The 15,908-nt window shown below is 37.3% G+C and overlaps 1 protein-coding gene across 1 annotated transcript in view; it reads right to left on the minus strand.

Annotated features, from left to right (window-relative positions):
• Positions 1-15,908, minus strand: part of USH2A (usherin) — a 617,249-nt gene that overhangs the window by 287,692 nt on the left and 313,649 nt on the right. Inside the window, exon 34 of the mRNA XM_040985311.1 lies at positions 13,922-14,069. Coding sequence (XP_040841245.1) covers positions 13,922-14,069 — 148 coding nt within the window. The remainder of the gene's footprint in view (positions 1-13,921; positions 14,070-15,908) is intronic.

The following is a 15,908-nucleotide window of genomic DNA, read 5'->3' on the forward strand; positions in this document are numbered from 1 at the left end:
TCAGTTTGGCTTTTGAGATGCAGAATATTCAGCAGGGCTGTGTCTGAACTAAAAAGAACCAATACCACTCAGATGTGAACATTTTTTGCACTAAGCATGCTTCACTTGCTTAAGGCATAGGGCTACCATGTCAGGAAGAAGCCAAGTAGGTACTATTTGTATTGGAAACTGGTGTAAAGCATGTATAGTAGACATGACGTTTAATAACTACACTGGTGTTGTAACTGACCCTACGGTCCCACATCTGCATTTTCACAGTCTGCTTGAATTGCTGAGCCTGTAAACTCACAAACCACATTTCTAAGTCTCTTACTGGCTGATTACTAGCCTTTTAGCTGCTTAGATGCCCAAAGAGGAGGATGAAATTGGAAAGGGGGAAAAAAATCCTCTGCTGGCTGTATGTGTGGCCCCAAGTGTTTGGAAGAAAGCAGATACAAGCATGTCTTTGGCACTGTCATCCTCCTTGTAGGTGAGACAGTGATGGCAGTAGGCTCTGGTTGGGCAGTCTATCATAACATTTTGTATCAAATTAGCCAGTACTACAGAAAGCAGTAGGTCCTTATTGGTTGTCTTCATGCCCTTCCAGTTCCCAGCACATTTTGCCTTTCATTTTTCCAGCTTTACAACACCTTAAAACTGTTATCTTTAATAAGGCATCCTTAGCCTTACATACCAACCACATTTTCTCTCTCACCATACGTTCTTCTGGGATTTAAGCAGCTTTTAAAATTATGAGTTAATCTTTTTAATATCCTTTTTGTTTTGGGCCATCTTCCTTTTTGAAGATAACTCATCCAGTTTATCTTTCTGTTAAGTACATTTCCTGTTGCTTTATTTTTTTCCTTCAATTTTCTTAGGGGAAAGTCTATTTTTCTATCAAGAATCACTTTAATGTCTACCAAAAAAGTATAGCTTCCAGCATCTAATTCTCCCTTATTTCTAGTATAATCATCTACAGGTGTTTACAGCAGGTACTGTATTTAATGCCATTTAATACTTGACACAGGAAAAAAAGATAATAAAACTAAAAGCTAAAATAAATACTAAAAACCAATAGTGGAAAATTTAAAAGAAGGACAAATGGATATAATTTGATAATAGCAATAACAAGTAAATTATGTGCCAAGCACTCTGGGAAACAAATCAGTTAATAATTACCAAAAAAATCTTAGGTGCAAATAATGCATTGCAGAAGATCTTAAAGAAACATGAGACCCTTGAATTGTACCTACTTGGCCTGCTTTTCAACTACAATACAAAGTACCCAAATCAATATTTTTTCTTTTTCTACATAATTGGGGAACAGTGGATTTCTTTCATGCTCAGATTGTGTGCAAATATCCCATTTCTCAGACATCCTGGGAAATGAAATGTTTTATAGAAGTTACTTTTCATTGTAACTAAACTTTCTCCCTTATATAGGAATGTTAAAATCTTAAAACATTTTTTGGACTTCTTTCTAGTAAGTACTGACTACTCACCTGTCTCCACACAGAATTTGATGAATGTTTCTGAATCGTTTTGCAAAGACTCAAAATCTGTGGTTATGGACATCACAGGCCAGATATTCTAATTCAGTTATAGGTCTGGGACTGGTGAGAGCAGACACTTACCCAGCCCTTTTCCTGCATATTACTTAAGGATCATCTCTTACTACCAGTGTGTATTTAAGTTCCTCCATCTTCCGTCAGTGACAGTCTCTCAAATGTTTCTTCTTTTTGACTGCCAGTCTGTCTGACTCTAGCAAATCAACTGATAGCAACCTATGCAGACAATGCTTAATAGCCCTGGCATCTGGAAGTATGGATGTGAGAAAAGGGCTGATCGTAAGGAGTCCACGGCATATGAGCCATGAGTGGAATTAAATGAAAGTTTTGACAGTAAGTGCAAAGGCACAGGAACTTTTAATGTTCAGGATGCATCTGAATTGAAACTGAGAGGCAGATGAGGATAAAGCCAAACTTTCCCACAGAATGGTATGGGCATTTGGCTAGCATTTCAGACCCTTGCGAGGGCATAGGAATCCCGTACTGAAAGGCCTGAATTTGAGACATGATTCTGCTCCCAACTTTAGATCACTACCAATACAGAACCAGGGAGGCGGCAGGTGGACAGTTCAAATAATTGAGTGCCTGCTCTTCATGTGAACGACCTGGAATGAATTCCTGGAATCTGGCCTCAGACCGTCCCTCACCAGTGTGCACATCTGGGGAATGAGCGAGTAGATGGGAATTCCCTATTTCTCTGTGTGTGTCTGTCTCTGACACTTTGTCTCAAATAATTGGATTTTGTTAAAGTCGGCTTCACTGTAAGTAATCAAACACACACACATACACACACATACAGAGAGAATTACCCAGAAATCCGTACGTAAACAGTGCTTGACAGCATGGATAGGAAGGGCTAAGGGATTAATTATAGGATCACATTCGCAAAGCATTGATAAGCCAAGAAATAAGAATTGCTGTTTTGCATTGTGATACAGTTGAGGGAATGAGTCTTAGGCTAGATTGTATTTCAAGATCACAAAAACATGATTGCATGCATGGAAGCTGATCATCTCACCTCTCAGTTGTCACTACTCCTACTATTAAATTTTTCCCAGTCTAATTTTCTCTTTCAAATGTTTAGGAATTCTACCCATATTGCAAAGATATTTTCATTTTAAAAACAACCAGGATGATCTTAAAGAAACAATAACTACTGTCTATGGCCTCTATTTAGTTGGTGTTTGGGGAGAACATAAAAAGCAAAACACACAATTTTACATAAGAAAGAAAGGGGTTAAACATAGGTGTAATTGAATAAAAATACAAATGTTAAATGGGAACAATAAATATCACTGAAATACCACTTTTGGCCAAACAAATGACATGCAATAAAGATAAGGCAGTGAGTACAGGAGCTTTTAAAAAGGGACAATCTGGGTAATATAATATGGTAGCTTTCTTAGAGCAGCTAGGCTTTTTCACATTTCTTGCCTGTGAAACATCTGGGTCCTTCATAAAGATTACAGTGACTAGTCCATGTTTGCCACAGGTGTTTCTGAAGGAAAGTGATGTTATCCAACAGACACAGGTAAGAAAGTACAGGGTTACCTAAGATGAACTGAGTAGATCAACATTTGCTACTATTGTGGTAATTGAATGAAGTCTAACAGAAAACAAACCCTCAAAGCGTGATGTTGAGGTTTTGAACACTGAAAAATTGGGATTTTATGGTGAAGTTGTGCAAACATGAAGAACTCAAAAATAAAAGAATTAACAGCGAGAGGAATGAATAAAGAATAATGACTAATGAATAAAGAAACTGTGGTACATCTACTCCATGGGATACTACTCAGCCATTGAAAAGAATGACATTGCACCGTGTAACAAAATGGTCCCAGCTGGAGAGCATTATGCTCAGTGAAATGAGCCAATCCCAAAAGGACAGCTACTATGTGCTCTGATAATAGGCACCATTGATGTAAAATATAAAACAAATAGTTACATATATATGTATGTATATATATATATATATAGTGTATGTATGTACATTTACACAAAATATAAGACAAATAGATCTATAAGTATATATTCATACACACACATATATACATATATATATATACACACACACAACCTCATAGAGGAACTATATAAGGGAGACTAGCACACTAAGAAGTGAAGATATGTTGCAGTATGTATCTGCCCTCCAAAATAAAAGCAGGACCCTCAATAAATTGGTTAATTATATCTTGACAATATGATACCAGATTTTCTAGCATTATCCATACCTACAAGGCTATGATGTAGTTAAATATTAGAATACTGTACTTGTGACGGCTGCCGGAGGACCAAGCTATAATAATGATATGGGGGAATAAAAGGTAGTGGGGAGGGAATGTGGAGGGAAGAGCTGGGGTGAAAGGGGAATCTCCACACCTACAAAACCATATCAAGGATAGTAACAGTAAAATACAGGTAAAGACATGTAATCTACGTGAAATAGACTGAAACAGGGAGAAATGGGAGAGTTAAAAATACCAAAAAGAAAAACAAATGTGTAATACACAAGGCTGGAGTGTTTCATACTTATATTGTGTTGTGATATAATAACACCGTTAGTCAAAAGTCTACTTTTTTTCAGAGATGCATGGTGAAGTTAGCAATGAGAACCCATGAGTTTACAAGAGGGAAAAATACTTCTTTACGCTACTGGCTAAAAGAGCATTATTTTTCAATAGCAAAAGGCTATATCTTCTATTACCATTCTGTACTCTGACTGCATCAAAGTCAAAGCCTCAGTCATGCTGTTACATCATAATTTCAGAATATTTGGATAGTGGGGGACATAGTCATTTTTCATACAACCACATGTAAATCTATAATTATATTTTAAAAAGTTTATTAAAAAAGCAGTACTATCTTGTAGGCTATTCTGACAGGAGAGAAAAGATAAATGCTCTAAAGTGAAGAATTTCATGCTGAAAACAAACAATAGCCTTGGTGGTTCATCAGGTCTCATCTGTTTCTCAGGAAAAAAAAAAGCTTGATAAAAACATCAGCCTTTCTTTCTTTTTCCTTATCATGAGAAAAACACACTTCAGAGACTCTAATAATTTGGCTAACACTATATAGGTAGAAACAGGTAAGGTTACATTGGCACTGATGCACTGAGACCTGACAGCATATAGAAATTCTACTTTGTGGTTTGTGTCTCCCTCTTATTTATTGACAAATTTCTAAAATCATGAAATAAAACACAGAAAGATACATAAAATGTAAATTATATATTATCAATAATTTGAAAAGCAATAATGTGCCACAGTTTTGCAGAAGCATATAAATGTGTGTTTGTATATATATCCGTATGTTTGTATGTATATATGTATATATGTGTATGGTGTGGCACAGCTGTTTAAGAAGATGCTTGGGACAACCACACAGCATGTCAGATGCCAGTCCGAGTGCAAGGCACTCCATTTCCAATTCAACACTCTGCTAATGCATCCCAACTGGTGATGACCAAGTGATGGATGAGTGCTTGACCCGCTGGTACCTACTGCGAGGCCTGGATGGAGTAGGTGGAGTTTGGACTCCTGGTGTTGGTCTGATCCAGCCCTATGATGGGCATCTTAAGAGTCAAACTGAATAAAAGAGAGCTTTCTCTCTCTCGATGTGTGTATGTATCTGTGACTCTGCCTTTAAATAGAGGAAAATAAAGAAGCATTTAGAAAATAAAACACTGCCAGCATAATAGAATTTTACATGTATTCCTCATTCTTCCTCTTCTCCTTCCTCACAGATGACAAGACTGGTTTTTAAAGAATATACCCTTGCTTTACAATCTGAGAATGTATCCTGAACGAATGCACTGAAGTTTTGTAGCATTTTCTACTTTATCTTAATAAAATGACTCCTGTGTTGTCTCAGAAAATTTCAAAAATATTACAAAAAAATGGCATGCATCTCCAAAATTAGTGACAAAATAAATTTATATGTGACTTCTATTTTACCCACATTAAAAACTCCTCATTCTGTTTCTCGTAAAAGTAGCTACAAGAAAATAAAACCCTATTATGTTATATGACAAAGAGCTCAGGTCCTTTAATACAGTTCTAGACATTTAGTTCTGCAATGGCCAATCCACAAAATGGATACTCCTTCCCCATTGGCTGTTTAATGCAAGCACTTCCAAGTTTATCACCTCTCTCATTACATAATGATGGACTTTTTGAGGTGTTTAATTTTCACAGGGAAGCCGAATTATAATTGTCCATAGAGCACATCCACTGGGATATACATCTTTGTGCCTCTTCATCACGTTATGTCAAATTGTATTTTCTGAGGTGTTCGATAGGTTGTCATATATTACCAAGGAAATTCAATACAAGTACAACACAATGTAAATTCAATACGAGCTATCTCTATTTACACTGCAGAACTCTGTTTACTGTAAGAATTAAACAACACTTTAGTGTATCATAAAAATAACATGCATTGTGAATATAGATGCCCCAAACATATTTGTTTGTTTTTTTTTCCAGTGCCAATGGCAATATGAATATCAACAGAAGTTTCCCCCAAGGTCCAGATGATGATTGAATGTGGCAGAAATCTCCCTATGTGAATACTTGATCCTTCAATTAAAAAGAAAAAGAGGGAAGAGCTTTCACCTTGTGGAATAATGCCTTATTACTGTTCTGCTCTCCTAAAAATGGAATCAACGGAATCTAAAAAAGACTGAGCTTGGGAAATTCTACCTGACAAACTGATTGGAGGTGTTTCATAAAAGTTACACAAGGTTGGCTCAAAACTGTCAAGCAGTTTTCCTAAGTGATTCACTGAATTCTATAAACCATTCTGCCTATTAAAAGTGAGCATTTCCAGAAAGGAAAATGCACTCACAGTTTCGACTAGTTAAAGTTATATCAAAATAAAAGTTTCTTAAAGCTATTTCTTTAAAACCAGAAAAAAAAAACCATAACAGAGATCTTATGAATTTTGTGTACTGATTCTGAAAACAAGACAATAAACAAGTGACTAAAAATGTCATTTTTTTTTCTTTTGCAAGGCCGAATGAAATCCTACATTATGATATTTATATAACAACTATAGGTAGGGGCCCAGAGTGCTAGGCTCGTGGCTAAACTCTTTGCTTTGCATGAGCCAGGATACCTTATTGGTACCAGTTTGTGTCCTGGTAGCCCTTCTTTCCTTCCAGCTCCCTGCTGTGGTTTTGGAGAGCAGTCGAGTTTGGCCCAAAGCCTTGGGACTCTGTACCTTGAAGAGTCCATGAAGAAGCTCCTGGCTCCTGGCTTCAGATCAGCTAAGCTGCGGCATTTGCAGCCACTTGGGGAGAGTGGCAGATGGAAGATCTTTCTCTCTCTCTTTTCCTCTCTTTATATCTAACTTTCCAATAAAGATAATAAAAAATATTTTTAAAATGTAGATTTAGAACAAGGTGGTGAATTAAGCCAAGAATTTTTGTTACTTTCAATTAGTTTTATTTTTTATTTTATTTCATTTCTTCATATACAAATACTTTGTATATATGTGTGTGTATATATACTATATACTATATATGCACACACATACACTTTATATGTATATATATATATATGTATATATATACACTTTAACTTTGTATGAATCTGATAGGCACATCTGAACATTGGAATAGCAACATTTGCTTCAACGGCTTGTTAAGAGAACTGAAGTGCCTAGCCAATGGGTACAGAGTATATTGATACTATTATTGCTGTTAGTGTTACCAGGTAATTCATGTGTTGGTGGAGTACTTAATACTCAGGTCTGTAGTTTCAGGTACATAACTTGAAAAATTTATTTCTATCTCATCACTTGTTAACGTGAAGGACAGCATATGGAGGATATGTAAGGGTGCTCCCATTGCTTGGCTTCTCTGCCACTATAGCTTAAGTAATGCACGTGCACACAACACTGAACTAAAACTTCTTTTATAATCTTTCATTGTCTTCCAAAGTCTACAAGACCTTCTGAAGTCTACAAAAAACAATTAGCCTCCCCAAATTATTTTATTTGACACCACTGTCGCATCTTGATACATACCCACATGTAAGTTCTTACAAAGCATTGCCAGTACAGAAGAGTGAAATAGAAACACTTAAGGTGCTCGGCTCCTCTCATGCCCTTCATTTCTCAAGAAGACCTTGGGATCTTCACCATCTCAATGTGTGCATTCTATATTAAAAACCCCTGCTTGTGATTAGAATATATACTTTCATATCCGAGCATTCGAAGCAGATACAAGTCCGTGAGGTCTCTCTCTTTAGATTTTCCCTGGATTGCCAGGCTGACAGGATCGCAGCAAAAGAATTAAATTTTCAGGTATGTATCAGGCTTACAAGGTCTCAGCAAATGAATCAAGTTTCCAGTTATGTTTTTAAACCGGAAGTGGGCCAGAAAGCTCCCCTTGGCGACCTTTAAAATCATTCCACCTAATCTGCATAATCGTAAGATGTGCTCTGATGTGCACTTATGTACGACTGCCTAGGCTTCTTCCATCCACATAATTGCCATGTTCTTATTGTTCCCATCATCAACTCGTTCCACAGCTTTTTAAATCCCATCCACTCCATGACTGGCTACTTGTCAGGAGCTGAGATTGAAGCAGATGAGAAAAACACAGGACCCCTGCTCCCAGGTGGTGGCACGTAGTCTCATAGGGAAACTTCTAGATAAAGCCACTTGCAAAAAGAGGACTTACAACAATTAATGAAAGGTAATGTTCATAGTTTATATTGTACTTAGTGTTTTCTAAACATGTCTATTTGCTTAAAACATCACTTTTAGAGTCACATTACAGTGTTAATTTAAATAATGAAGAATAAGTTTGGCATAATCAGATAATTGTACTATTTCAGCAAAAAAAGACTCCAGATACCAGGTTGAGAAATACATTTTGAGATGGTAAGGTCTACACTTTGAAAAAGGAAGATAGCGCATGAGAATTTAGAAACTATCAAAAGTCAAATTCTAATTATTATATGCAATTGTAAGCCAAACAACCAGTAACCAATTTCCTAGACAGTAATTCTGCCTGCTACTTCTCTCTGATGGTTAATGGTATCAATAAGATGAATCCAGATCCTGCCTAATAAAGAATTTCTACATAATCTGGATAGCAAATTAGCTACTAACAGAGGGTTTTGAGTCCTACCTGAACTTAAAGACAGCAGAGAACACCTTTGCCAGAGTGAACATGGGCGCAAAGGGTTCTAACTAGAGAGGCGCAGGGCTACAGTGTCACACTCTCACTTTTGCAGGTATGAGAATCAAGGGAATGGAATTAAACAGGACATATTTGAAGGGAAGCAAAGCGTTAGGTGTGAATCAAGTGATAATTAGTCGGTACTTAAAGACTGCACTTGGCAGACTAAGGCAGTTATTAGCAAGTGGCATTATTTGCAATAGAAATTCTACATGGTAGAAATTTAAACGCTCCTCAACAAAAGATGGAACAGAGAAGTAGTAGCTTCAATTCGTGAGGTCAAGCTGTTCTTAAGTGCCAAGGAAGGCATTATCACCACATCGCTAAGTGAGAAAAGTATTTCTAATACTGAACAAATATACCACCATCTCCTCTGAAGCAACATCTACTGTATTGATTATTAACCAAAAGTTTTTGTTGGCTTGTTGTAACATGGTTCATAATCTTTTATTCCTGCCTGAAAAGTTTCTTCTGCTCTATTCCATGTTCTCTTAAATCATCAGCATTTTAAAACACGGAACGTGAAATAAAAATTACCATCCACATTGTAAGTGCATAGTATTGCTATCTATGCACACTTTGTGGTGCAACTGATGTCTAAATACTGTTTCTTGGGAGACAGAAAGTCACTCCTTGAACCACAACTCTGCAGCACTCCTGTCACATAGCCCTTGGTATCTCTTTTTCAATACATGCTTTATGCAGGTGGAGTCATACAGTATTTGTCTTTTTTGCCTGGATTACTTCACTTGTTACAATGCCTACAAATTTCATCCATGTGATAACGCTTCGTAGGATTTTCTTCTTTATGAGGCTAATATTCTCTTGTATATAGAGTATTTAAAGTTCATGGAAAATGCATATTACTTAAAAAGCAGCATGGATTTCAAATTCTTGTACCAATATAAAATAATATTTTAGTTTCATTCTTGTGACTTTTTTGAAATCTTGTATAAATCACTTTTGATTTGTTTATATAGCCATATATATATATAAAATAAATGAGGTTTATTTGTTTTACATAAATGTGGTTTATTTATATAAATAAAGAGGTTGCTTCAACTTCTTGGCTATGGTGAGTAACACTGTACTGAAAATTGGGGTAGAAAATTGTCTTTGAGAGTCTGTTTTCAATTCTTTTTAAAATAAATACTGAAGCCTTGAGGAAGGCCTATACTTTTTTTTCCTGTAGAAACTGCACCATTTAATATTCTTCCCAATAGTACAAAAGGGTTATAGTCTCTCCACATCCTCACGAGTACTTGCTGTTTTCTATTTATCTGTGAGTTTGTATTTTTTTATATATATTATATCATTTGCGAGGCACAAAGACACAGACAAAGGGGAAGTTTCCATCTACTGGCTCACACCCTCAACACCTGGGACCCATAGCTCCATTCATTCTGCCTGGTATGTGGAAGGCAGCCAGGGCCAGGAGGCTTTACCCAGTGCTCCCCAGGGAGTGTATGCTCAGGGAGGTGGAATCAAAGCAGTACTGCCCTCTAACACAAGCATAGGCATCTTAAGCAGTAGTTTGGCTGCGATGCCAAAGACTGGCCCCATCTTGTGTTTAAGAACAAGGAACAAATTTTTGGTTGAACACCTATTATATCTTATATGCTGTTTTAGGAACTACTAGTACAGTATTGAACTGGAAAAAAAAAAAGCAAGGACACTTCCCCACTCACATGAAGCACGCACCAAGCACGAGCAGACATCCCAGCCAGAGGTTGAGAGACAAATAAAAGACTAGAACCACAAGGATAGAGGCTGTCTTCATAGCACCTTGGTACAGGGTCATGGCCAGACTTCAATGAACAGAAGATAATCACTCAAACAATAGCAAACTGTGAAAAGGAGAGCTTATTTCCTAAGTAGTGTTGCATAAATGCTGCCCATTGCTTGGTTGGCAAGAAGAACTACACATTTATATCAAAGCCTGTATCTCTCATACTTTATCACCATAGAGGCTTGTATGAAAATATACACAGTTCTTATGATGGAAAGCTTAATTGTCCTCAACACATTTTTTAATGTTTTAATTTGAACTTTAATGGAAAAATGTGTTATAACTAGTAATGTCACAATTTCGTGCTCTGGGTGCACAAACTGAGCAAGCTGTATCTGTTAGTGACTACTGCAGATAAAACACATACATAACTCTAGAGCTGCAGCATCTGAGTGGCAATGTAGTCCCACATCCCACTCCTTAGGAAGGTGCATCTCTGTGCATTTGGTACCTGGTGCATGCTCTACTGTATGAGCTTCTGTCACGTGAAGGATTTCCTCATGGGATACTGATACACTACAATCAAAGATGCAGTAAATTCATCTTGAAATCTCCTAAGTATACGACTATCAGATATGGTGGTACCTTAGGAAGTTACCAAAATACATATTCTGAAAAGACAAATTCAGATTTCTAAGACTGTGGAAATTACCTGGGTGAGAAAAGTTAGTATCTTTCATGAGAGGAAGTGTAGATTAGGGCTTCAACACCAATGGAAGCCAAAGGTCAAGGGCACATGAGAGTTGTAGCCACACAAAGTCAAGTTTCTGGCTGACAGAGTGAAAGAAGAAATACAGGAGAAAGTAGGCAGAGGCAAGCTCCAGGGGAGAAATCAGTTTGGGCATGTTGATTCTAAGATGTCACAGAAATCCACATGAAGATTCCAAAAAAGGCGTAGGGAGAGAGGTATTCCTGGACAGGGAATTAAATGCTTATCAGTGTCTGACTGATACCCAAAGTGGTGGGAAATCTTGATTATCCAGTAATATTTGTGATAGAGTCCTAGAGTCAGCTTCTTCAATCAGGGCCCCCAAGACCATCTGAATAATCAGAGAAGTTTGGAAACCTCAGGTAAAATCATTTTCATTCATAACATAGGCCTCTCATATTCTCCCATTCTGTTACTCTTTTGCAGGATGCTACGAAGCTAGGAAGTGGGGCTGGCTTCATGATGAAAGGAATTAAGCCATTGCTTTCAATGCTGATCCTGTGTCAAACTGCCTGTTCAAATTCAGCTGCTCCACTTTTGATCCAGCTGCCAGCTAATGTGCCCTAGAAGGGAGCAGAATACACAAGTATTTGCACCACTGCTATTTCTATGGCAGACCTAGACGGATTTCCTGACTCCTAGTTGAACTCTGGCTCAGCTCTGGCTATTGGAGGCATTTAGGAAGTGAATCAGCAGGTGAAATATCCCTCTTTCTTTATCTCCTTCACCCTCTATTTTAGATGGATAGATAGAGATATAGACATATAGAAGGGTAATCTCTAAAGAAAAGGAAACTAGAAAACTGATTATGTGTAGCATTGATTGTAATATGAGCCCTGACTCCCAAACGGGAGGCTAAGGGTTGAGTTCCAGACTCCTGGCTTCAATCTGCTTGAGCTGCAATTATCTCAGGCACTGGGAACATGAATCAGCACATAGAATTAATTTACAAGCCTTCGTCTGTCTGTCTGTCTGTCTGTTTCTTTAATATAAAATGAAAAACAAAAAACTTTAAAGAAAAATGTATACTTCTGTCTTCAGACATTTTGGGACATTCAGAGGGAGAAGTTGTTTTTCCATGACGACACTTTTCTCAAAAATAATAATAATAAAAAGGACAATACAAATGAAACAATGAAAATCTTATCAATAGGAGAGAAGTAGCTGGGAAGAAGTCTTTCTGGTTTGTTAACAATAGCTACTTTTTTAAATGTCTAAAAAATTACAGTACAATTAAAAAAATCTAGCATTTTAAAAATAGCATTTTAGAAAAGCATCCCAGTATTTACACCAATCTCAAATAACTTCCAAATTTTTCTGGCACAATGGAACTTATTTTAACAGTCTTACAGACCTGTTTGCAAATGCTCAAAGCCAAACAAGCAAAGATCTTTGAAGAGTAGCAAGCATGTCCATAAACAACCAAAGATTCTAAGTGCAATTGCCTGTTTCAGTTACCACTACCAACTGGGATGAAAGGGAGGTGTTCTAAGCAAATCACGCAATAGTATTTCACAGTAAGCAAATTGGGATCAATTGTTAACATTTTCCTTGGTACCTATGGGATTGATTTCCTGATGTAGCAAGAAGTGTGACAAGATTCTTGACTGCTTAATATCAAACATCCACTTATTTTTACTAGGAAATTTGCAATAGTATAGGATAACTTCAGTATCACAGACACTCACTCACCCTAATTACTAGAGCTCTGTTCATTACCTCAGATATATCCATACATTTGCCAAAAGTTTAATTAAAATGAGATGGCCAGGATAATTAATATCAGAGTAAACAAAAGACAAACCAATAAAACTGCAATTTTTCCTTCAATCTTTTTGGATATGCTCAAAGAATCTGTTTCAATTTTCAGTAATGAGTTACATAAAATAATTTCTATGGCATAACAAGTCTCCTTGATAGTTGTATCAAAAAAGAAAGAAATTCAATGCCATGCATGCAAGTTTCTATCCTTGTGAGAAAGCATCATTTTGCTTTGTGAATCTTAAAGATGCTTACGATAAATGAATAAAGCAATTTCTATTCAGGATTATGAAAAACATGTTACAATGACATTTTATTTTAGTGATATTTAACTGGCTAATTTAAGCCACAAAACTCTAGAAAGGCATTTATACAATTTTAGAAATGCACAGAGCCCACTTTGAGTGAATTACACATGTATGGTTAATGTATGCTTAAAACTATATGTTGAAATACTTACAAATAGCATATTTGAAAACAGAGTTCCAAGTGTCCTCTTTGAAGATAAATGTGCTGAATGAAAAGCATTTTCAAACATGTTATGGATGTGAACTTTCCACTGCTCTGCTTCTTCAAGGAGGAACTAATGGCTGTTGAAAACCTAAAGTCATTGAATCCCTAATGTCACTCTCAACAAGGCATTCTTAGGGAATTTTCGTTGCTTACTGTCACCTCTCTCCAGGAGCACACGAAACAATACGATGCAGTACACAAGAACTATCAAAAGGGAGCACTTTTGAGCCACCAAAATTCTGAGTTAGTTTAAAACCACAATCTTCCCAACTTTAGACAATGATACTATCTCAGGTATTTTATGTGCTAAAATGATCATTAAAAATTAAGCACCACATATAAGCTGCCATTTAGAATATTAATTTACCTTTGCTAATCATCTTTTTAACTTGAGGCTAAAAGAGTTCACTTACCATTCGGGTATTCGGGCTCAGTCCAGGAGATGTCAAAGGAGTCAGGTGAGTGTGAGTGGACTCTGGGAGCTGGAACCCCCTCTGGAATGTGCTCATCCGTGACGGCCTCACTCGCCTCACTCACTGTGCACCCACCACCTGTGCAAGCCTAAACACACACAGGTACAAAGAAACATGCTTCACTTCGTGTTTCCTACATTTACATGCATGTCAAAGAAAGAAAAACTCTTACTAAGAACTTCAATTTCTCATATTCATCCTTCACTCCTATAACACACTTAAACGCTGCGGGTTGACATTGTTAGATTTTTTTTGCCCCTTAAGATATAAGACAGTATCTCCAATAACGAAGAAATAATCCATAATGTATGCATGAAACGATTATCCAGAGTTAGAACTCAGAGACACAGGACAAGTGGAATTACTGAGTGGGTTCACGGCCCTGCTGAAGTACAAATCTTCCTGAATGAAATAGATGCACACACATGTGTACACACACACACACACACACACACACACACACACACACACACACACACACACCCCACATGACAAAACTACTAGGGGGCCAAAGATTTCTTCATAACTGAAAAGTACATTTTGGGGGGGGGTGTTTGGCACACGTTTAAGACATTACTTGAGCACCTGCACCCTAGATTAGCATGGCTACACTCAAGCACTGGCCCCAGCTTGTTGCTGTTGCACACCCAGGAGGCCATGGGTAGTGGAGCAATCACTTGAGTCTCTGTCTGCCACTTGGCACGCCTGGACTGAGCTCTCACGTACTAGTGTGGCCTGGCCCAACCCTGTTTTTTTTCGATTTTTTGGTCAGCGTTTGAGGAATGAAAAAGCAAATTGAAAATTTGTTCCATCTGTGATCTTGTCTCTATCCAAATAAATAAAACAGATTTCTTTAAATTTTTTGTAAAAATTGGTTTCTCAGAGAAGTTGAAGCATCTATATAGCATAAGCAGTTGCTTTTACTTAGTGTGGTGTGACCCATGGGCTTATTATATAACACTGTATTACATTAAATAAAATTTTTCATCAATCAGATTTGGGTTTCAATCAGTCCAAAGCAGTTATAGAGTGAATATTGAAAGGCTTGGAGAGTCAAATAATTTACTGAGTGTCAGAAAATACGTGTTTCAGTAGAACATGGCCTGGAACATAAAGTGGTCATAGAACTCTCTGCTCCCATATAAGGTTGGTCACTAGTGTTGGAATTGGCAACATGTGTGATAGAGATAGAAACTTCTGGGCCTGGCACAATAGCGTAGCAGTTAAAGTCCTCTCCTTCAACGTGCTGGGATCTCATTGGTGCCAGGTCTCACCCTGGCTACCCCACTTCCTTTCCAGCTTCCTGCTTGTGGCCGGCCTGGGAAAGCAGTCAAAGATGGCCTAAAGCTTTGGGACCGTGCACCTGCGTGGGAGACTTGGAAGAAGCTCCTGGCTCCTGGCTTCTGATAGGCTCAGCTTTAGCCGTTGTGGCCACTTGAAGAGTGAACCATCAAATGGAAGATCTTCCTCTCTCTCTCTCTCTCTCCTCCTCTCTATATATCTGCCTTTCCAACAAGTATAAATTTAAAAAAAAAGAAACTTCTATGAACAATTCCATAATAAACTGAATACTACTCCTAAATTTACTTGATAAACATTTCTTCAGAAAATCAAGACACACACATAAGGTTTTCCCAGCCTATTTCTGTCAGCAAATATTGCTAATTATATCCTTATATAACAGCGATAATTTAGAAACTACCCTTAAGGTTTGCCCAATGTCTCTTCAGATTATAGGCAGAGATTTCAAACTCCTTTAAAAAGCACTTAATTTTACCAAAATTAATAAGAAAACAAAGCAACATTACAGGACAACATATAAATCAACCCATTTTCAAAGAAGACAGAGATCCATTAACATGAAAAAGGAAAGCGTTTCTTTGTTAATTTAGGACTGTCCTCTGCTTTCTGATACTGAGGGAATCAT

The sequence above is a fragment of the Ochotona curzoniae genome, unplaced genomic scaffold (genome assembly GCF_017591425.1).
Source record: "Ochotona curzoniae isolate NIBS_2020 unplaced genomic scaffold, NIBS_Ocur_1.0 contig_430, whole genome shotgun sequence".
Lineage (NCBI taxonomy): Eukaryota > Metazoa > Chordata > Mammalia > Lagomorpha > Ochotonidae > Ochotona > Ochotona curzoniae.